Source organism: Xenopus laevis, chromosome 1S (assembly GCF_017654675.1).
Source record: "Xenopus laevis strain J_2021 chromosome 1S, Xenopus_laevis_v10.1, whole genome shotgun sequence".
Taxonomy (NCBI): domain Eukaryota; kingdom Metazoa; phylum Chordata; class Amphibia; order Anura; family Pipidae; genus Xenopus; species Xenopus laevis.
This window is the reverse complement of record NC_054372.1, coordinates 98470852-98494183: the sequence shown is the minus strand read 5'-3', so window position 1 is coordinate 98494183 and position 23332 is coordinate 98470852. Positions and strand designations below refer to the sequence as shown.

Genomic DNA, 23332 nt, shown 5'->3' with positions numbered 1-23332 from the left:
AGAATTATTAAAAAAAAAAAAATCAGATTTCAATATGTACCCTAACCCTATATATTCTGCCCAATCAGTCATTTGTATACTTTTGAATGCAGCGGGAATGCATGAAAGGAAAAAGAAATTAAAGTTAGGAAATAATTTGTAGACTCTATGGACACAAAACCTTTTCTGGTCTAAAAACCTTGAAAGAACAATTCTATGTGAGTTGAGAAAATTTTCATGTGCTAAAAACAGTTCCTCTACAAAAAACACCCATTCAATTAACCTTTCAGTAAACAATCTTATCTGACTTCTACATCTGCATCAGCTCAAGATGTGACATTTATTCCCTCCAAGACTAGGGTTTTTTTTAATGTAAAGTAACAATAATGATGGTTTTAATGAAAAGAAATTTTAGTGGAAAATGGGAAATAACATTATATGAATTTTGATTGTGTCCTGCGATAAAAAAAAAGAAGAGCAGGGTCAGACTGGGACGCACCAACCCAGGCCTGCATCCTGTCAAATAATGTATGTGGCTCCTACTTTGAGGTGGCAGCGCTAGTGGGCCCCACACTCCCCAGTCTGACACTAAAATCTGCAATAAAATACCTGGCCAAATCATGTTTGTATTAAGGATTATTCTATATTATTATATTTTATATTAACATTTAAAAAATACCATTGGCAACATAATGCTTATAGATATCTAAAAAAAAAAAAAAAAGAGACAATGAATAAGCTGAGATGGGCAAAATGATGTTAGAAAGTTTTTGAATTTGGGCTCATATGTTTGTTTATGAGCTTTTTCAAATTGTGTCTTAAAAAGAAGCTTGGCAAAAAGTAAGCAATAGAAATGAATAATCATGTCACTTGCACACACTGTGCGTTATTGCACTACAATTGAATCACATACTGTAAAATCCTGACCTCGGCTCTTGATAATTTACAATTGTTATAGGGAAAATCAATCACTTAAGCAGATTTAATCAAAGGCGAAGTGGCTAACGCTAGCGTCAATTCGCCAGCAATATTGATAGACGCTAGCTGTCATTTGCACTCTATCACCAGGCGACAATTCGATCTGGCGAATGGATGTTACTCCACAAATTCAATGAAATGCGGATTTACTGAACGTTACCTCTTGCGCCAGACTTGCCTTCGCCAGCTCAGACCAGGCTAAGTGCACTGGAGTGCATACATCTTCCTCAATCTTCTGTTACTTACATCATATAGTGGAAAAAGCTTCTAAGTCCAAAAAACACTGGCGTCTTTTCTTTTTTTCAGAGTGATTGGCTGCAAAAGTCCCTAAATTTTTTTTTGGGTAAGCGGGTTCCCCCCCAACATTTTCTAACATAAGGAACAATAGCTATACAGTGGGCTCATGTGTAGGGCATTATAACAACTATATTTTATTTATTAAGGTTCCCTGGACTTGTGTAATGTAATGTATTTGCTGCAACATATACGTCCATTCAACTTTAAATTTCCCTTCGTATGCAAATCGACCTGAGCGAAGACCTCTAATGAATTGCACTAGGCAGAATTGAACGCTAGCGCTTCTTCACTTTCAATTGCTCACATTGCCGAGGTAATGCTAGTGAACGTCGACAGCAATCATGCCCGGACAAAACTCCGTATTCCAGTGAATTAGCTACCTCTTTGCACTGGGCCCATAAGCTGAACTGCTGCTATCTGATCCTAGATGTCCAAAAAATAGAAGATCACAAGAAAAAGGTACTGCTGCAGTTTAACTGCTCAAACAATCTGTGTTTATTGCCAACACTACATGTTTTGAGCCCTATGAGGCTCTTTGTCAACATGAGATGGGATTATTTCCTTTCCCGCCAAATATTTGCTTTTCTTTTTTTCTTTTAAATTTAAAAATATATTTACATATAAAAAAATACATATTGTGAAAATGATTGTAATCCTTGGAGTGTGTTCATTGATCAGTTACCAGGGAGTGTATATGATATACCATATGATACACTGTACTTTAGAATTAATGTAACTTCATAAAACACATTCACTTTTTACTACAGCAATACAAGAAATTCATGTTAAAACATTGTGGCTATCTTACAAGAAGCAACTATGGACAAATTGAAAGCTTCTGCTTAATTGGCTGTACCAAACACAGGCCTTATCAGACCTTACCACCTGCTTGACTGTTTGCATTTTTTTTTGTTCTACTAAATGTTCAAGTTACATAAGTAGGAGGAAGCATGATTAAGGCAGATATGACCAGATGAACTATCCAATGGATTATTACAATAAGGAAATAAATAAAACTGTGAGAAATGAAATATGTAGGGCAAGAATTACTACATATTAGTAGTGTCTAGAATTGATCTTACAAACACTACAGAGGAAATAAAGGAGCTGGTTTTAGCTAGAGATGTCGCGAACTGTTCGCCGGCGAACTTGTTCGCGCGAACATCGGGTGTTCGCGCTCGCCGGAAGTTCGCGAACGTCGCGCGACGTTCGCCATTTTGGGTTCGCCATTGTTGGCGCTTTTTTTTGCCCTCTCACCCCAGACCAGCAGGTACATGGCAGCCAATCAGGAAGCTCTCCCCTGGACCACTCCCCTTCCCTATAAAAACCGAAGCCCTGCAGCGTTTTTTCACTCTGCCTGTGTGTGCTGAAGAGATAGTGTAGGGAGAGAGCTGCTGCCTGTTAGTGATTTCAGGGACAGTTGAAAGTTTGCTGGCTAGTAATCGTTTTGATACTGCTCTGTTATTGGAGGGACAGAAGTCTGCAGGGGTTTGAGGGACATTTTAGCTTAGGTAGCTTTGCTGGCTAGTAATCTACCTTCTACTGCAGTGCTCTGTATGTAGCTGCAGTGGGCAGCTGTCCTGCTTCTGATCTCATCTGCTGACTGCTGCAATAACAGTAGTCCTTGTAAGGACTGCTTTTATTTATTTTTTTGTTGTTTTACTACTACTACTACTACTACTACTATAAGAGCCCAGTGCTATTAGTCTAGCAGTGTTGGGGAGTGGGACTGGTGTGCTAATCTGCTGCTCCTAGTAGTTCAGCAGCACCAACTTTAATTTTTTTTTTTTAATATTCATTTTTTTTTTATTTTACTTTTTTTTATTTTACTACTGCTGTAGTAGTGTATAAGTTGACCTTTTAGGCATTATTTGCCCTGTAGGCATTATTTGCACACTGTTTTCTTCAACCCGCCATCGAGCTGTGTGACCTTGTTCCCATTCTGTCTAAATATCCATAATATTACCGTCTCCAGAAAAAACACCGGAGTCACTTTTTTCAAGCAGCATTCATATATTTTACGTAATCCGTATCCACCGCTGTAGTAGTGTATACGTTGGCCTTGTAGGCATTATTTGCACACTGTTTTCTTCAACCCGCCATCGAGCTGTGTGACCTTGTTCACATTCTGTCTAAATATCCATAATATTACCGTCTCCAGAAAAAACACCGGAGTCACTTTTTTTGGCAAAAAATGACTATTTTCAGCATTTATGTGGCATATTTTTTCTGGCAACTGTGCTTCAGTGGCTGCAACCAAAAAAACTGGGCAAACAATGTCTACAAGGTCAACGTATGGCGAAAAATTACTATTTTCAGCATTTATATGGCATATTTTTTCTGGCAACTGTGCTTCAGTGGCTGCGTCCAAAAAAACTGGGCAAACAATGTCTACAAGGTCAACGTATGGCGAAAAATGACTATTTTCAGCATTTATATGGCATATTTTTTCTGGCAACTGTGCTTCAGTGGCTGCGTCCAAAAAAACTGGGCAAACAATGCCTACAAGGTCAACGTATGGCAGTTGTTTAAAGAGAACAGTAGATTACTAGCCAGCAAAGCTACCTAAGCTAAAATGTCCCTCAAATCCCTGCAGACTTCTGTCCCTCCAATACAGAGCAGTATCAAGCAGATTACTAGCCAGCAAACTTACTATCATCTGTCCCTGAAATCACTAACAGCTCTCCCCCTACACTATCTCTTCCAAGCACACACAGGCAGATTTTTCAGATACATTTTTGCCCTTGATCCCCCTCTGGCATGCCACTGTCCAGGTCGTTGCACCCTTTAAACAACTTTAAAATCATTTTTCTGGCCAGAAATGTCTTTTCTAGATGTTAAAGTTCGCCTTCCCATTGAAGTCTATGGGGTTCGCGAACCGTTCGCGAACCGCTCGCATTTTTGCGCAAGTTCGCGAATATGTTCGCGAACTTTTTTTCCGACGTTCGCTACATCCCTAGTTTTAGCCCTCATGTACATCAACTCTATGCAAATGTGTGAGCAGACATGTATAATATCTCTAGACAGTGATTTAAACAGCTTAATACCTAATGCAAAGCTTTTCTAATTTAGCATGTGATATTTAGTATAAACATTAAGGCAAAGTCTGAACATTGCCTCTGGCGACATTGCCCCACAAGTTACTAGGATCCTGGTAATGTTAAAGGAATTGTTTAGTATAAAAATAAAAACTGGGTAAATAGATAGACTGTGCAAAATAAAAAATGTTTCTAATATAGTTAGTTAGGCAAAAAGGTAATGTATAAAGACTGGAGTGACTGGATGTGTAACATAATAGCCAGAACACTACTTCCTGTTTTTCAGCTCTCTTGGTTTACACTGAATGGTTACCAGTTCGGGGGGCACAGGGGTTACTACTGGCCCGGGCCTGAAGGGAGGCCCAGCTGTGCTGCACTTTTTTTAAATAGCCAGCCCCCTTGACAGCGCTGAAGCCGTGCTGCCTCTCCTTAAGTCCCGAACAGCTGAAATGCGGAAGTGCCGAAAGCTGAAGTCAAGAAAACAGAAGTTGAAGTCCTGACCATCAATAGCTTTTTATAACTTGTGTGTGAGTTTTTTTTAGCACTGATGTCTGTATGGTCTCTTAACTGTGGTGTGGAGTGGGCAGGATCTGGGATGGGGCTTGTGGTCGGGGCCCAGGGGGCCTCAAAAATGTTGTTGTACAGGGTCCCTTGATTATTTCTAATGACGGCCCTGCCAGGCAGTAACCATTGAGTGGGGGCCACATGGGTCATAACTGTTTGCTTTTGAATCTGAGCTGTATGCTGAGGATCAATTGCAAAATCACTGACCAGTTTTGTCTTATGTGGCCCCCCTTCAAGTCACTGACTAACGCAGAGTTAGAGAGCTGCAAAGCAGGGAGTAGTGTTCTGGCTATTATGTGAGACATCCAGTCACTCCAGCTTTTATACATTACATTATTGGATAACTAAATATATTGAAAATATTTATTATTTTGCACAGCCTATCTGTTCCTTTAAGAGCTGAATTTCTGGTTTTCTAGTTCTAGTGCAAGAAAACGCAATTGCATTCTCTGCACTAGTGATGCACCCCCCAAACACCCCCTGCTCCGTCGCAAAAGATGTTGGGGGGCGTCATTACAGGAGCTGCCTCAGCGTGGCTAAGGCCCCTGAAAGCATAACTTTCACAGTAGCAAAGCCTCAAAAGCCAGGGTAACATAAAATCACACGGTAATTAAACCCTATTATGTATGGATGATTGATCCTCTAGTCATATACTCATACAAATAACCCAATGTTAATGTGGCTGTAATGCTGGAGGAGTATGGACTTATTGAGTGATCCCATCCTGCAGTTGAATAGCATAATATAGATACTATAAAGTGTTATATCACCCCATTACTTGAGCATATGATAGTGTGGAAATATGGCCTTTCTACTAAGAGGATCAACGGGAAAAACAAATTCAAAATTTGGTGGCTAGGGAACTGCGTGCTTAAATTTTCTGAATGTAAATTTACTCTTTACTCCCAAATTGGTCCTGCTATTCTCGATTGGCACAAAACAATTATTTTGGACATTTATGGATTATTTGAAAATAACTTTGTATTCATCTTTTGTTTGACTAGAGTTCACAATACATGCAGTCTTAATTTTCATCATAATCATTTCAAGACCAGGTTATATGGTATTTTAAAGCCCTGCCAACTCATTGGTAATCTTAATGGTAACGAAAACTCCAACAGGTACACCACAGAAAAGGCAGCCATTTTGGCATCTTACTGTACATAATCAAGTAAGGGGTTGACACCACAGTAAGAACAAGCTATTCATTTTTGTTTTCTTAAGAAAATAAGAATATTAAGGCTTGTTTTGTCTGCACTCTCTTTTCTCTAATAAAATAACTGTACAAGCAATATGAAAGAAGGTCAATTCAGCACAAACAGACACAAATATTGTTATCTCACATCCCAGCTTCTCAGGCAGCAGTCAAACTTCCCGCCGCTCTACCATACGAAATGTCAGATGGAGTGAGTCACTTGCCCTAAACATGCTGGTGGGATACATGCAGCTGTATCCAATGTGTTGTAATGGTGACTCAGTCCAGCTGTGGGCAAATTGTGATTCTGTATTGCACTGTGTGTGTGTGACCTGGCACAGGAAAAAGACATCCTGCAGCTGATAAAAAGGGGCTCTCAGCTTTGGATTCCTGTGACAAGTGCAGAGGGGAACGAGGCAAACTGGAGTTAAGAAGTGAATACAGGGAGGAGCAGTGACAGAGCAAAGTTAGTGCCATGACAACAGAGAGAATAGTACTTCTGCTAGTGCTGCCGCTCTCCTTGGTGCTCCTACTACCCTGCCATGCCCAGCTGCAAGATGGTGAGTTCTCATACTTCTGCAAACACAATATTTGCTTCTTTTATGTCATTCTTTTTATTATTATAGTAAGGAAATGTGAATATTTTCAGCTATTCCCAATGAACAGGTTTGCACTGTGTGCTATATATGGTATTGATTAAAGCTTTTGTATACAATACATGATACACACACACACACACACACAAAGCATAGCTAATTTTAGTTGCTGTATAAATACAACAGTATAATATATTGACATCAATTATATTTTAAACCAGAATTAGAATGCTTTAAGAGGTAGTTAATAAGGGTGGTGCACCTTTATGTTAACTTTTAGTATGTTGTAGAATTTTCCACTTTTCAATTGGTCTTCATTATTTATTTTTTTATAGTTTTTGAATTATACACCTTCTTCATCTGTCTCTTTCCAGCTTTTAAATGGGGGTCACTAACCCCATCTAAAAACAAATGCTCTGTAAGGTTACAAAAGTATTATTATTGCTACTTTTTCTTACTCATCTTTCTATTCAGGCCTCTCCTATTCATATTCCAATCTCTTATGCTAATCGTTGCATGGTTTCTAGAGTAATGTGGACCCAAGCAAAGCAGATAGAAAAAGCTGAAAAAAAGCTAAATAACTAAAAAAACACAAATAATCAAAAATGAAAAAGAATTGTTTACATTTAAAGAACAACCCTTTTTTTTTTCGATTTTTCAGTAGCTCTCCAGTTTGGAATTTCAGTAGCTATCTGGTTCCTATGGTCCAAATTACCCTAGGAACCAGGCAGTGGTGTAAATGGAAGTCAAGAAGACAATTAGGAGAGGCCTGAATAGTTTTCTGTCTGTTTGGGTCAGTGACCCCCACTTGAAAGCTGAAAAGAGACAGAAGACGGTATCAAATAATTAAAAAAATGCTACAAAATTAAGACCAATTGTAAAGTTCAAATAACTCGCCATACTATAACATTGTAAACGATAAACTCTTTTCATAGAAAACACCAAGTTCTTGCCTTAGGCTAATGGCACAAGTCATTTTATGCTGTGTTTTTTTAAAATTCTCTCAGAAGCATAACTGCAGTATTGCATCTCCAAATGACAAACACATGCATTTCTGATGGGTGTAAGTATTGATTGCATTGTAAACAAAATAGTAACTACCACATTTGGTAATATGCTGCAGTTTCAAGATGGAATCAGCAACATACCCCCCCCCCCAACGTTCCAGTTTTCTGCAGGACAGTCCCGGTTTTGACAGCTCAGCCCTCAGTCCCAGGTTTCTTACTGGTGTCCTGACTTTCTCTCTGATCTCCTGCACTGACTCAAGAAAAAGATACAAAGTTTCTGAAACTTAATTCAAATAAGAGTCTTTTTGGCAGAGAGCCCAGAACAGCCAGCAGATAAACTTAGATATGTTTGTAACAATTTAAGATAAGCAAAGAAACAAATGTAACTATTTATGATAAGCACGTCTCTTGGGAGAACTGAGACTAACAGCTTAAAGGGCAATTCACTTTCATTAGCAAAACTGCACAAGTCTTTGTCCCTCTTTTCGTTTTGAAACGTTGGGAGGTATGCAGCAATTCTCAAGAAACTGTTCCCTATACAATATGGACCATGGTACCTCATCATTAGTGGTGTTATTATGTTAACTTAATTCTGCAAATGCAATAATGCAATGGGGAATGAGAAGTTCCTGACATTCACAATTTAGTATGGGAATGTAAATAAAACACCTGACAGAAATCAGCTTGTGTATGAATTAGTGTAATTATGCCACTGAGGAATTTTTAAAAAAACACATGGTAAAAACACCACGTGTGGCATATGTCTTGCAGTATTTTGAAGGCAGGACTTCCATGATAGCAAAACCTAAAAAAACAACAAAAAACAGGTTAACAAAATCACACAATAGTCAAACCCTATTATGTATGGATGGATTACACACTTTTAATTGTCTACTCACATACTGTATAATGCCAAAGCGAATATGATGCAAATTTATTGATGAATGTTCCCATTCTGCAGTAGTATAGCATAGTACAGATATTATAAACCGTTTAGTATTTTTTTTTTTTATACATAACAGGGTAGCAGTTTTGTATGATTGTATGTCACCCCATTTCTTGCAGACTTGCAAATGTAGTTGCAATATTGCACTTTACCCATGCATTTACCCATAGCCAAAAATCACGTTTGCCTTCATTTTCTTTTTTTTGTAGTAGACTGTATTAACAACTTGCTTTACTACTGGCAAAGGTTTTTTTTGCAATTTAGCACCTATATTTTGAAATGAGCCCTAAATTTAGCTCAATCTGGTAGAGGTCTGTCTGAGTCATACCCACGCCCAACCTGTACCCATGCAAAGACCAGAAATGCATCACCTAAACCGTAAGTGATGTCCAACACTCATATTTTTAGATGAAAAAAAGTAGGGATGCAGAGAACCCTGCCACCTGTCATCTGTATCACTATATAACTTTTGTTTTCCTAAAGGGGTTGTTCACCTTCCAAACACTTTTTTTCATTTTAGTTGTTTTCAGATTGTTCACCAGAAATGTTTTCAATTGCTTTCTATTTTTCCATAATGTAAGTTTAAAGTTTAATGTTCGTGTCTCTGGGGTTTCAGTCTGGCAGCTCATTGATCCAGGAGCTTTCTGAACTGTTACCATTTGCTACATTTAGTTAATACAAATAGTTGATACATTTCTCAACAGTATCTGTGGAATATTAGCAACTATTGTATTAATTCTAACAGCTGCCTTTAATGAAACTCAGGGATTCTGCTCAGCGGGGACAAAGATAACAAATGTATCGACTAAAAGTTGTGATGCCAGAAGCGTGTATTGCACGTGTGCACTTGCACCGGGAGTTCCCGCATGGGGCATATAGTGTTTTCTTTATGTATAGTTAAGTAATAATAAGGATGCCTAAAGGAAGAAACTGTAGGGATGAATGGGCTCTTTTGTGCCGCTGTTAATGAGAAATCTACCAAAAATGACATGGTTGTATTAGTTTAGTGTACAGCTCCAGCTAGCTATATTCTAGCTAATAAGTTGTTTGATATTCCAAAGGGGCAAATCCATTTATTATGTTTTGCTTATATAACAACTACCTTTGTTATTTACACTATGTTATGCTAATGCTAATATGTATTATAGTGACATTTGTTGTTATTGTTATACCAGCAGTGGTGCATACAATCTAAGGTTCCTCACTGATAATGTATCTAGCTGATTTTCAGCCAGACATCGGTCAGGGAGGCATTTGAGCAGAGTCCATATATCAGATAAGCAGGTAATTTAGCCTGGAGGGGCCTAATTAGTAGATTAAAGAGAAATATACCCCCCACAGGATGTCTAACACAACAGAACAGAACACAACTTCCTGATTTTCAGCTCTATAACTCTGAGCTAGTCAGCAACTTGAAGGGGAGGCACATGGGACATAACTGTTCAGTGAGTTTGCAATTGATCCTCAGCATTCAGCTCAGATTCAAAAGCAACAGTGAACCATGTGCCCCTCCCCATCAAGTTACTGCCTGGTAACTAATCAGTGGAAACCAAGAGAGCTGAAAAGCAGGAAGTAGTGTTCTGGCTATTATGTTAGACATCCAGTCACTTCAGCCTTTATAGAATAAATTTTTGGCTAACTAAGTATATAAGAAACATTTTTTTATTTTGCACAGCCTATCCATTTACCCAGTTTTTATTTTTATACCGAACAATTCCTTAAAGTGGATCTAAGCAGCACCTATGACAATTCCACTGATTGGTGGTCTGTGCTCTAGATTTTGCTCTAATGAGCATGGCCTATTTTACTCCTGTATTGGTCAGTGCTTGTAAATAATGTGTATATTTGATGCATGTGACTTTTCGATGTACAGCACTATGGAAAATGTTGGTGCATTATGAATACTTGTCAATAATAATATCAAGCATAGATCTAAATCTTGCTGTTATTCCTAGGGAATAATAATGGAAAGATATGTTAAAAGAACTTATTGTGATGGCAACCCCACCTGTCATCTGCAGTCATTTTTCTTTTTTTCCTGTTTTTCTCTTTTTTTCTTGAACTCTAATCTGATGACTTGTTCATGCAAACAATGCTATTAGTACAGCCCAGTTATTTTCTTCCTCCATATTGTACTTCCTCCCCTTATCGCTTCAAGCATGTGATTGCACTGATGACATTGCTGCCCTTTTCAACAATACTGTACGCAGTGAATAATTTCCCCTTTCTTATTATGGTACAAGACTCACATATCTTACAGCTGTTTCCTTATCTTTTAATCTACAGATAAACAGAACTCTAAACAATCCCAATCATGTGGCATTTATATTCTGTCCTTTATTAACCTGCAACAATACTTTTAAAGGGACAGTTATTGCAAGCAAAGGAAAGGGTTTCACATATGGGCAGTATGGTGGCTCAATTCTCCAATGCTGGGATCCTGAGGATGATTCCAGCCATGGCATTATCTGTAATGAGTTTGTATCTTCTACCCATGTCTTTATGGATTTTCTCTGGCAACTCCTCCCACATTCCCACAATAGGGGTGAATTATTCACTATATTGCTGTAGCTTAGGAGGCAGCCAAATAGTCATGGCTTGTAGCCATGTTTAAAAGGGTTTAAAATGTTTTTTCAATCAATATACAATGGATAATGTATAATGCTTATAATTCTATTTTCATTCATGAGGCAGATGAATCTGACATGATTATGCACAGTTACAATTCACAGTGTAATACATTTTTCAAAGTATTGTATTACACTGTCAAAGATAATTTCTTGGGAACAATTTTCTAATTTTCTATGTGCATCTATAGTATGCACATTTTTCCCTTTTGCAATATTCCACCAAAAAGGTTAAAATAACAGATCTCAAAGTTTGTACCAAGCCTCAAAACAAGAAATGGTATGTTTGCATTCAAACAAGTGATCAGTAAATGTTTAATATTAATGGTTGTTATTGCATCATATTACTAGAAATGGTACAAATTGTGTGATAATTGTTGTTACCTAAATTAAAATTCTTTAAACTGTAGGGGTCCCATGTTCAGTTCCAATCATCAGAATCATAGTGGTCTGGATATGGTTTAGAGTGGTTTGGATAAAAATAGAGCTTTAGCTTCCTATGAAAAAGAGGTTTGGCGCCCTAGACAAACCGGCCTGTTCTGTTGCCCCTCCTTGCGCACACGCTCAAACAGCGCACACGTTGGGGATGCACATGTGCATGCGCGGAAGGGCACATACGTTGTCTATACCTGCCTCAGGGGGACACAAGGGTCTGATTAGTGGAAGGCAGCAGAAGAGGTATGTAGCTGGCAATCCTCTACCTTTGCGCCCTAGGCTCATGCCACTTCTGCCTATCCCTAGTTTCGGCCCTGATGAGGCCATATATGACTAATAGTTGGGAACCACAGACTGGGTAGAGGTATATTGCTTACAAAGCAACTAGACATTCAAAATTCTTAAGGATCATTGAGGAAGGTAGGAAGATTTATTTAGTGGAGATGTGTTAATAGCAACTGGACTTTCTAAGTATTCTTTAAAACAGTTCACTACTCACTGCTTGACATCTTCATTTCAACTGAATGGTAGGAGATTTAAGCCCTTAAGGGTAATACCATCACCAATATCCAGCCTTAATAGTTCCATTGGTGTTAGCTGCCACTCACAGAAGGATGAAAGTGTCATCCATTCACAATGGTACCATGATTCTCATTGAGGCAGATGTCTAGGTTTCAGCTGAATAGATCCAGTTTTATATGTAGCTCCAAGTAGAACTTTTAATTCATGTCTTCAATTCAGCTGCCAATCTGATAGCAAAAACCTGCAAAAAAGTAGAAACTCCTAGTATTCAGCAACAAATTCAGCAAATGGATCTCAGAGCGAGCATGGAGAAAATGACAGCAACATCTTTAGATGGTAAAGTCAAATGCACTGAAACTTGGGATCCCTGGCATCTCCTGCAAAAAACGCCTACTGCATAATACACTGCCCACACCTGAAAACAGCACCTGTACTGATATATCTGAGAATCAGGGTAAAATAATTGCAAAATAGATTTCTTATTATACCTTGTACAATTTAATTTTCTTTTCTTTTTCTTTCTTTGTATAATTATTTAGGTTCTATGTTACCTTCCACTTATTACTATGTAAACAAATACAATGTTTGAACTACCTGCAATTTCATTGTCCAATAAAATATTATGTTACAAAACAAAAAAGAAAAAAATGAGACTGAAGGGAGTAATAGGAGCACAGATATGGCAGTCTACAGTTTCAGACGTATTTCCCTTTTCCCACAAAGACGGATTTACTGAGGGTCCATCTGACTTCTTAATCTCGTGAAAAAAAGTAAAAATGATAAAGGAACCTTGTTAGGAACTGGAAGGAAGTTTTAAATATAAAACATGATTGACCTATATAATGATGTAATCGTTTCCATATTATTGAATATAATTATTATTATATTATTAAAATAAAGAAAGAGTTTATACATAGTAGGATCATTTGGTAGCTGATGCTCATATCTGCTTCATATTTACTTGGCAAGATGTCTAAACTTGAAAAGGAAATTACAGATGCATATTGAGCCATTATCTCTGACCATATGTCAATGAAATGGATCTGAGGTATCTGAGTTGCTGTTTATAAGAACATAAAAACTAAATTAGACTTTACAAATTGCACTATATGGCTCCTGAGATGTTATTATATAAAGAATACAGCAGACTAGCAGCCATAATTTGAACATCATCTCTGTGTGTGCTAGCTTTATAATAGATGACTGATATTATAATAAGACGCTTGATCTTCAATTAATGGCACTGGATTAGCAAAATTATGTTGTTGGTATTTCTGTAACATGGTTCAGTGATCCACATGGCTGAACAGTAGGCTATGTCATTTTTGAATGGACATGATTAATAGATGCTTAGAATGCATTTCTACAAGTTAAGCATTTGAAACCAACTACAAGGGTTGGGGCAGACGGGCAGATTCGGGGAGATTTAGTCGCCTGGCGACAATCTCCCTGAACTGCCTTCCATCTGCCTTCCATCTACTTGAATGAAGAATTGCCTGCGCTAATGGCATGCACTCGCGGTGCTTCGATTTCTGAAGTCGCCCGAAGTTGCCTCACGAGGAAATCGAAGTGATGCGAGTGCATTAGCGCAGGAGATTCTTCATTCAAGCAGACAGAAGGCAGTTCAGGGAGATTGTCGCTTCGCAGAAGAGACGAGTAGTCACCAGGCGACTAAATCTCCCCGAATCTGCCCCAACCCTAAAGCAAGTTCAGGTAGTTGTTGTGGAAATTAGTATTAAGGGCTAAAGGGCCGTATTTGTTAGTCATAACAAAAAGGAGTACAAGAGCTCTCTCTTAGCAAGCATTTTACTTTACATGCGCTCTTCAATAGGCTAAAGCTTGAAATAGCAACAGCAGTTTTCTTCCCTAGTGGGAACTTGGAGATAAATAGAATGAAGCATTTTCTCACACCAGTATCTTGAACATATACAGATTTGAATTTCAGGCCATTATAGTTTCACACAATGAAACTATACAGATTTTTTTAATAGAAAACAGTTCCTTCAATTGTTGGAGAAGGGCATTAAAACGGGTGGTGACCATTACAATTTAATTCTAAACGTTCAAATTCTCTGGCAGTGGGGAGCTTATCTAATAATTGTGATCCTGTGACTCTCATTGTTGGAAGCCCTTTTATGGCTGGAATGTAATGTGACTGTACGGCAACAATGCTTTTTTTTAAAACAGATTGTAACAAATGTTTGAAAATAGCTGGATTTTTCCTGTATTTATTCCCTGTCTCTTACATCAACAACATTATTAATTGACGTTATTTATTCAAATCACAGAAGTGTTTCCTTAAACAAGAACCATTTCAAGAAGGAATACAATGGTACAGGAAGACATTATGGAAGAGTATATTAGAACAAAGCGGATTTCACTGCACCATTGCAAACTTAATGGCAGGTGCTGACAAGTGTGAAAACGTATTATAGTCAGCAATTCAAATGGAGTTAAGCTATATGTAGTTATATGGAAAGACGTATCTATTTTTCCATGTAGTTTATTCCCTAACTCCTTTTGTGCAGGCCTTCTGAGTATATTGGTGCCCAAAAGAATAACAATAGTTACAGAAAACCCAGACAATGCTAGGAAGGAGTATAAAGGGCTCAGTATAGATTCCTGCTTTTAATATTGTTTGCATACATGTGATAAATGGGCAATCTTCTGCAATAATTGGTTGAGGAGGACCACTGGCTATTTAGCCTGTAGGGCTCATGAACTTGAAGTTATACAATCATTGGGACTTTATAAATGCTTGCTAGTGTCACTTTAAATGGACATATTACCATTGTGTCACTCTCATTAGTGACATATGGTTTGCCGAATATTGACCATTTCTTTTTAACAGGCTGATTGTTTTTTTTTTCCTGTTCTATAGATACGTCAACCCAAGATGTATGTAAAAAATGCCATACCAATGCCACCTGTCTTAGAAAAAATAATACGTATTCCTGTATCTGTAACTATGGATTAATTGGAAATGGAAGGACCCATTGTCTGGGTAAGTAAAAGTGAGAGAGACACACTAACTATTTCCCTGAAAATTTTTACAATTGTAAATATATACCTTAATGGGGAAAAATGAAAGTGGAGATGAACTGTTGGAAACATATAATTAATGAAAATAATGCAGAGTTTGATTTTAATGTAGAAACAAGCAGCTAGTAGAGCTAGTGAAGGCAGGGTGGGATAGTCTGTCTTGCTATTGCTTGTGTGTGAAAGAGATACAGCTAAAGACACTTCTTGATTGGATTTGATCTATCGCTTTTAGTTTGCCTTTTATGTGAAAATAACAATTGTTGTTTTTTGACCCAGTGACCCATAATGCTGATGTAGAAATGGAGAAGTCATTATGGGGCTGGGAAAAGCCCAGGGTGGAAAGCACTTCATACAATTTAAAAGACTTTTTAGATATAAAGAGTTCACCTTGAAGAAATCTAGTCTCCAGAGAGAATCCCTCATTTTATCCACCCAAAATCAGAGCATATGGTGTGTACTCCATGGTGTGAGAGCAGTTTCACAGTTGAGAATATTGTGAGAGAACATGGATGTGCATATTCTTTAGCTTCTTTACTAAGTCATAAACAGACTTTCAATGAGTATAACTGGAAGCAGCTTAGATTTGGACCTATACTTTAACTGCTAAAAGTCAAGCATATGCACCCACACCTATTTATAAAGTGGCCTCATCCCTTCAGTACTATATGGTATGTTGTAGTTTAAAGGAGAATTAAATCTTAACTAATGAAATAGGCTATAAATGTTGTACATTGTGTTATGGGTTTCTGTACCAGCCCAAGGCAACCACAGCCCTTTAGCAGTAAATATCCAAAGATGCCCCAGTAGCTCCCCATCTTCTTTTCTGCTGATTCACTGCACATGCTCTGTGCTGCTGAGCTTATGGACCAACTCAAAATATACAATGCACATAGAATATAAATGTCACAATATAAGGCTATCAGTATAATTCAGGCTGGTTCAGTATATAAAATGTGGCATTTCTAGCCATAGTCATTTTTAGGGTATAGTTCTCCTTTAACAGTACTTTCCTATCAATTAAATGCTAAACAAAACCTCCATACAAAGGGAAATTAATTCTAGGTGCTCATCCTGGAAATTTCGCTATATGTAATTGACCCTTATTTGTGAGACAAGTGCTTGGATCCTAAAGGTATAGGATATAGGGGTTTTGGATAGAAGCAAGAAAGCAGGCTTTGGGCCCAGGTGCAGGGTATTTTCTTTAGGAGGATATGGGAAATGTTAATGGTTTTATTACATTAAGGTTATCATTAGCCATATATGAAACCATATGTTATGTATCTTTGTTCATAAACAAACTGCAGATTTTTTTTCCCAAGTTGTGATGACAAGTGTGTTGCTATTGGTTGGGTTGCTAGGTGGAATAGGGGGGTGCTGTAGGTCTCAACGCTGCACTTGTCATGGAAATACACACCACATAAGGATTTCCCATATTTATAATTCACACACATCAACACACAAGTTCATACACAGGTACTCACACAATAGACAATCAGTTCCTAAAATGCCTATAATGGAACAACTACTAATGTTAGCTACTTTTTTATAGCAATTTATTTGCAACAATAAACATAAAGAAACTTATTGCATTGGGCCTAATACACGTAATGTTGAACAGCTGCTAGAAGCATCAATATACCAGTGCTCGGTCTAACCTGCTTTTTGGATTTGGCCAGCTGCTAGAAACAACATGCGGCCATTATTTGCCCACAAAAAGAGAAGATTTTTACAAAAAAAAAAATTAAAGTGTTAAGTGTTATGTAACACCTTGGCCAAAATATGTCATAATAAAACCTTTTGTCACTATGTTGTAGATTGCCCTACTGCTTTACAATGTAGGGAATGGTCAGCCTGGTGCTTAGTTCACATCCCTGAAGTGCACCCACCAACAACTGTTTTAAAGAACAAAAGGGTATGTTTGCCCCAGGGATTCATTTGAACAGTTGTTTTGAACAGTAACAGACACTAATTTTATTTCTTGCTAAATGTTTTATCAGCAAAGTTACTCATATTTCTGTGGAGGAGAAACTGCATCTGTTTTTTGCAGTGTTGCCTTTAGGCTACTAACACACCAATGGTTTGTCAGGCGTGCTGTACTCAAAACTGAATTGAAACTAAAATAGCCATTCAGTATCAATTATAATTCTTAATTTGGATCCTTAAGTCTTTCTCTATAATTACTTTTCTGTTTAAATAAGGACTTTTATTTAGAATTGCGTGATAAAATATTAGACTAAACCAAATTAATACTGCACGGGGATGTACATAATGCCACCAGGTGAAAGGGTGGGAGACCCAGCACTGAGCAGCACCCAGCACTGCAAGGTTGGGATCAAGAGGATACAGCATTACATGCATTGAGTTTTTAAGGAAATGATACAAACTTCCAAACATATTTCAGCAGCACTCCTATATAGTGAAAATTCAATTTATTTGCGCAACAAGTGAAGCAGCGTTTCGGGCTTAACCAGCCCTTTACCAAGCAAATAAATTGAATTTTCACTATATCAGAGCTGCTGAAATATGTTTGGTATGGATCGGACCTGAACAGTCGGCACCCGACGCTACAAAAAACGGTGAGGAGTGTGCAGCACTACTTTGTGTGTATGTAAGGAAAATGATACAAGGGACCTGTGCATTGCTAAACATAACATAGAACCATATTGTAGAGAGGTCTTTGTCGCCATTTTAATCTGTAAAGAGGCCTTTGTTCACCTTTAAGGCAAGGAATATATTAGGCAGTTTTTTATTGACACTTTAGTCAGTGGGTAGTTGTCAGACAAAAGGTAATTATTCACAGCAGATCTGGTATAGGACAAGGAATCCATGTCAGTCTGTGCTGGCACTAGATAGGATAGGGAATGTGGATCATATCACATTGGGACAGAGAACAAACTGCGCTCTTACCCCTAATATATGTAACATTCTAATACTTTAAGGCTTCCTGCCAAGAAACCTGAATGTCTGGTACATTCAAATACAATGCGCAGTACTAAGTTGGTTATTATATCTGTGTTTTATTTTGCAGATAAAGATGAGTGCCAGATTGGTTCCCACAAGATCTGTGGGGATCAGACAGCATGTCATAATACACATGGAAGCTTCTTCTGTGTCTGCCTGGATGGATATCGGCCGTCCAACAACCATAGGCACTTTATACCCAACGATGGCACGTTCTGCACCGGTCAGTAGATTATTAAGAAGACTGCCATACTATTAACTACATCTTTTACAGTTTCAGATTATCTCAGTGGGGCTCATTTATAAACTTCACGCAGGGCAGATTGGCACGATGGATATATTTGCCCTGCACATGGTCATATTTATAAAGCTGAATAAGAGTGTGCATTCACTGCAAATGTCTATAAGAGCTTTTTAAATATGGCAAAAATTGCAAATTGCAAATATCATGTGCACACTCTGCGTTTGAATTTCGCCACAACTTTGGTGGCGGAGACAATTTGCAAATTGTGAATTTAAGTTACTGTCAATGCTATTTTCGCACTCAACAAACTCGCACAGTGAGCACACTCACGCAAACACCCGCCTCATTTGCGAAAATGTATTCTCAATGTGAAATCGCAAAAAACGGAAAGACTTTATAAATGGTGATTCTGTAGACCCCCCTCCCCCCCAGCATAGCTGACCCCCGGGGAAATGCCCCTAACTTTATACTTACCCCGCGGCACAGATTCAAGCATCGGAAATTCCACGCAGCCATCTTCTGGATCTTCGTGTCTTCTTCCGGCGCATGTGAAGTTTCGTCGCTTTCGCAGTTGTCGCAAACTGGTGAATTGCTCCAAGCGGCACATTCTGGTGAATGTGCCGCTTCGCCGGTCTCCCACTTAGCTTACCGAAGACCCGGACGATGGCTGCATGGAACTCCGATGCCTGGAACTCCCTGGTTTTCTTGGGGGTTTTTTTTTTAAAAGGTTGCATTCTCCTTTAAGAGATGGGATAACCGGTAGCCCAATCTCACGTGAGCCTGCCGCTTTCTTTTAGACAGAGGAGAAACTACACACAGACACCATGGGGCAAATTCACTATGCGCCGAAGCACCTAACGCTAGCGTCAATTCGCTAGCATTGGCCATTTTCGTTACTTCGCAAATTCACTAACGGACGCTGGCGTAACTTCGCTAGCGTAACTTCGCACCCTTATGCCTGACGGATGTAACTATGCAAATTCACTAATGCGCACATTGTTCTGAACGCTACCTTTTACGCTAGACTTCCTTCGCCACCTCAGACCAGGCGAAGCGCAATAGAGTAGATAGGGATTTCTTCAAAAAAAGTTAAAATTTTTTCTAAGTCCCAAAAAACGCTGGCGTTTTTTCTATATTATGGGTGATAGGCTGAAAAAGATCGAAAAAATTTTTGGGGCTCCCCTCCTTCCCCCCTACATTTCCTGACTCATGGCAACTTACCTATACAGTGGGCACATGTGTAGGGCAAAATAAAAATTTTATTTGATGTTTTGAAGGTTTCCCAGGCATTTGTAGTGCTGCTATATATTCCTCCATTGAAATTTGAATTTGGCGCCGTATGCAAATTAACCATCGCTAGCGTAACTTAGATTCGCTTAGCGAATCAACGCTAGCGCAACTTCGCAACCTTACGCTACCCCTGAGCACAACTTCGGATTTTAGTGAATTTGCGGAGCACTGGCGAAACTTCGCCTGGCGAAGTGTGGCGAAGTGCGGCGAAGTTACGCCTGGCGCAACTACGAATCTTAGTGAATTTGCCCCCATGATTCTCTTGCTTCAAGAAGACATAACTTTATTAACACGTCTGCATTAGCAGACACAGATCATGTCACATGACACTGTATCAGTATCAGATCAGTATGGGATCTGTATGAGAGCACACACATTAATGTTAATACTGAGCCTAGTAGTTGATATTAGCACTGCAGCACTAAATCGCTTCTAGTTATTTGTAACCAGACAGAACCTATAACATAAATAGCTCATTTAGTAGCATATCATAGTTGCAAATTGTCATCAGTACATGATCCTGTAGCAACCAATAAGCTCTCATGAGCAAATATACCCAGTGTTACTAAATGAACCTAGTGAGTGCCTCATAAGTGTGTAAGCACTTTTGGGTGTATCACAATTCACAATTTACAGTTCAATTCTCAGACTGGGTGCACGTCATGAAGCCTGTTCACAAAGGCTTCTCCCCAACAGATGTAAATCTTGCAATAGACAGCACTCCGTTGTTCCATAAAAATGCCTTTTTTTTATCTTCTCATTGATAAAATGTTGCAATCTTTTTTGCTGCCATGAGATAAGATAAAATCAAGGCATTTTTATGAAACAACAGAGTGCTGTCTATTGGAAGATTTACATTTTTTGGTTGTATCAGTCAGTCTTTGTCATCATCAAAGAGATTTAAGGCAATACAGGTACTTGTAATGCTGCATAGTGCAGATGTGGCATAATAATACAATTCCTCATAGTAAGCTTAAGCTCCCTACATATAGCGCAGTGATCCCCAACCAGTAGCTCGTGAGCAACATGTTGCTCTCCAATCTCTTGGATGTTGCTCCTGGTGGCCTCAAAGCAGGTGGTTATTTTTGAATTCCAGGCTTGGCAAGTTCTGGTTGTATAAAAACCAGGTGCACTGCCAAATAGAGCCTCAATGTAGGTTGACAATCCACATACAGGCTACCAAATAGCCAATCACAGCACTTATATGGCACCCCAAAAACATTTTTCATGCTTGTGTTGCTCCCCAACTCCTTTTACTTCTGAATGTTGCTCACGGGATCAAAAGGTTGGGGATCCCTGATATAGCTGATAAGGAAAAATCATCCATCTCTATGAATATAGTGAAGGACATAAATGCGCAAACTAACTGCAACCGCGAGATAGGGTGAGAGCACTAACCCTCCGTCCAGCTGAACCGAACCACTCTGGTCAGGTGGGTTAAAGCAAACAGGAAGAATTAAAGGCGCATACGCAGGCTCAATGGTAGGGTAGGTGAGCACCTACCCTACCGTGACTACAATGGTCACTTCGTCAGAAGCACCATTGTAGTCACAAAACACGTAGAGCCATGCACTCCCCTGCCCTGCTCATCCATTTTTGAACCTTTGGAATTTTGAGTTTCTTCATGTTTTTAAATGACATAATAAACGTGATTTTTTACTTCTACATTGGTGCTCATCTACCCTACCATTGAGCCTGCGTATGCGCCTTTAATTCTTCCTGTCATCTCTATGAATATGTATCAGTGCCAGGCAATGCTGGCTGGGTGTTCCAGGCAACCCGACTGGCCACGTCACAACCTCCCCTCCCTTGGCGCATCCGTGCGCAAACAATGACGCATGTGATTTTATTGCCTGCAATATTGCGTCCATCACAGACAATGTTCCATGATCACTTAAGCTGGCCATAGATGTTGAGAATTTTAAAAGATCCGATCCTCATCGTGAGACCACGATTGTCTCGGAACGTTCGTACGATCGCACGAATTGACCATCAACTAAAAAGAACAATTTGCCGGGAAGACAAAGGGGAGCTGCCTGCTTGGCCCTGCAAACATAGAGAGATTGCACTGGGGCCGATAAAGATTTTTTAACCTGGCCGATCAATTTCCTGACAGATGTCGGCCGAAAAATCATAAGATGGTCGATCATTCGAATCCCACTAACCACATGATAATTTCGAAGGATTGGTCAGACTTTGCTAAAATCGGTCGTTCGGCAAGAAGAATCATCGCGTCTATTGGGAGCTTAAGGCACTCATTATTATAGCCTGTGCTGAAATTTACTTATGGTCTCTTTTACCAATATTTTCAAAATATTTCTTTTTTTGACACAGAACACTTAAAAAGTCTGACAGTTCTGACTGTATAGAGGAAGTCATTTTATTAACATTAGATCTTTGCTTATTTTAATTTCCTTATGGGGAATTGGAAGGTCTGTGAGAATAATTGTAATATTTTAATGATACATATAGTATGTACAGTGGAATGTAGAGTGTAGTATGAATAGTGGTCATAAACTGAAGGTTCTTTTATGAATTATTGCATGGCTATTGGTCTAGCCAAACATTGACATGGTTTAGTTATTAATTATTAGACTAATTGCCCAAATACACATTGGAAAGCATTGACAACAACCATGTGGCACCGCATGAGGGGGGGTCAGCCCTTAGGGATCTGTATCCACATGGACAGAGACGCATACCAGAATACAAAATAAAAAGCTTAGGACTCATTTATCAAAAATGGGGAAAGATACACAGTGTAAAATGGGTTCAAAGCCCCTTGCAACAATTTTCATCTAGTCTCAGAAGTACAAACCTTTGCCCGAATGCCAGAATGCTTTGCATCGCTGTATGCAGTGCACCTGTATTGGCGGCACATGGGCATTCCTTGGCACACCGCTAGAATGTGCCTTATTTGGAAGGCAAACATGCTAGGGTACATACATCACTTGGAAGCACTTTCCTTACTGCAAATTTACAGTATGGTAAGTAATAAGTAATGGGCTTCCTTGCACCCAGCAGAAATGTACTGTTCTTTGTGCAATAGGGCCTTTATTTTGTATCCCTTCGTTTTTCTGCACCTACCCCTTTGTAACTGTTCTCTACACTTGGCTGCAAATAGCACAAATATTTAATGGGGAATAATCATTATTTTCATAGAATATGGGGCTATACCATGAACATCCAGAAGTTTATAAGGGTTGATTTACAATCACGGGTGGCAACTTTAGCAGCTATGTTTGTTAATCAGTCCCACCAAGTACTGTGATTCATAACAGCTGAAATGCCAGATTTTGTCTGTTGTAATCATAGAATATGTGTCCTGCATAAAGTTTCATTCCTTGGTCCCAGTAGGCCTAATAACTGCACCTGAAACTTTTTTGTAGAATCTAAATTTGGCTAAATCGTAAGTTTCCAGATGAACCTCGAAGTCATGATGTGGCTTTGAAGTTCTGGAGAAATTAGCAGTTTTTTTTGTTTATAAGTAATGCAATGTATTCTTAATGCAGATTAGGACTTGGATTCAATTTAGGATTCAACTGAATATTTTGTGGAGGATTCAATATTCATCATGAATCAAGAACTCTGGATTTGGCGCATCCCTACTT

The 23332-nt window shown here is 38.8% G+C and overlaps 1 protein-coding gene across 3 annotated transcripts in view; it reads left to right on the top strand.

Moving 5' to 3' along the window:
• Positions 1 to 6237: 6237 nt before the first annotated feature.
• The window catches only part of susd1.S (sushi domain containing 1 S homeolog), a 55246-nt gene continuing 38151 nt past the window's right edge, over positions 6238 to 23332 (top strand). Inside the window, exons 1-3 of one of the 3 annotated variants that reach the window (XM_041579979.1) lie at positions 6238 to 6611; positions 15066 to 15188; positions 18255 to 18410. In XM_041579979.1, the coding sequence (XP_041435913.1) occupies positions 6527 to 6611; positions 15066 to 15188; positions 18255 to 18410 (364 nt within the window). In that variant the 5' untranslated portion in view covers positions 6238 to 6526. The remainder of the gene's footprint in view (positions 6612 to 15065; positions 15189 to 18254; positions 18411 to 23332) is intronic. The other 2 variants (XM_041579980.1, XM_018239968.2) reach the window with 2 other exon arrangements.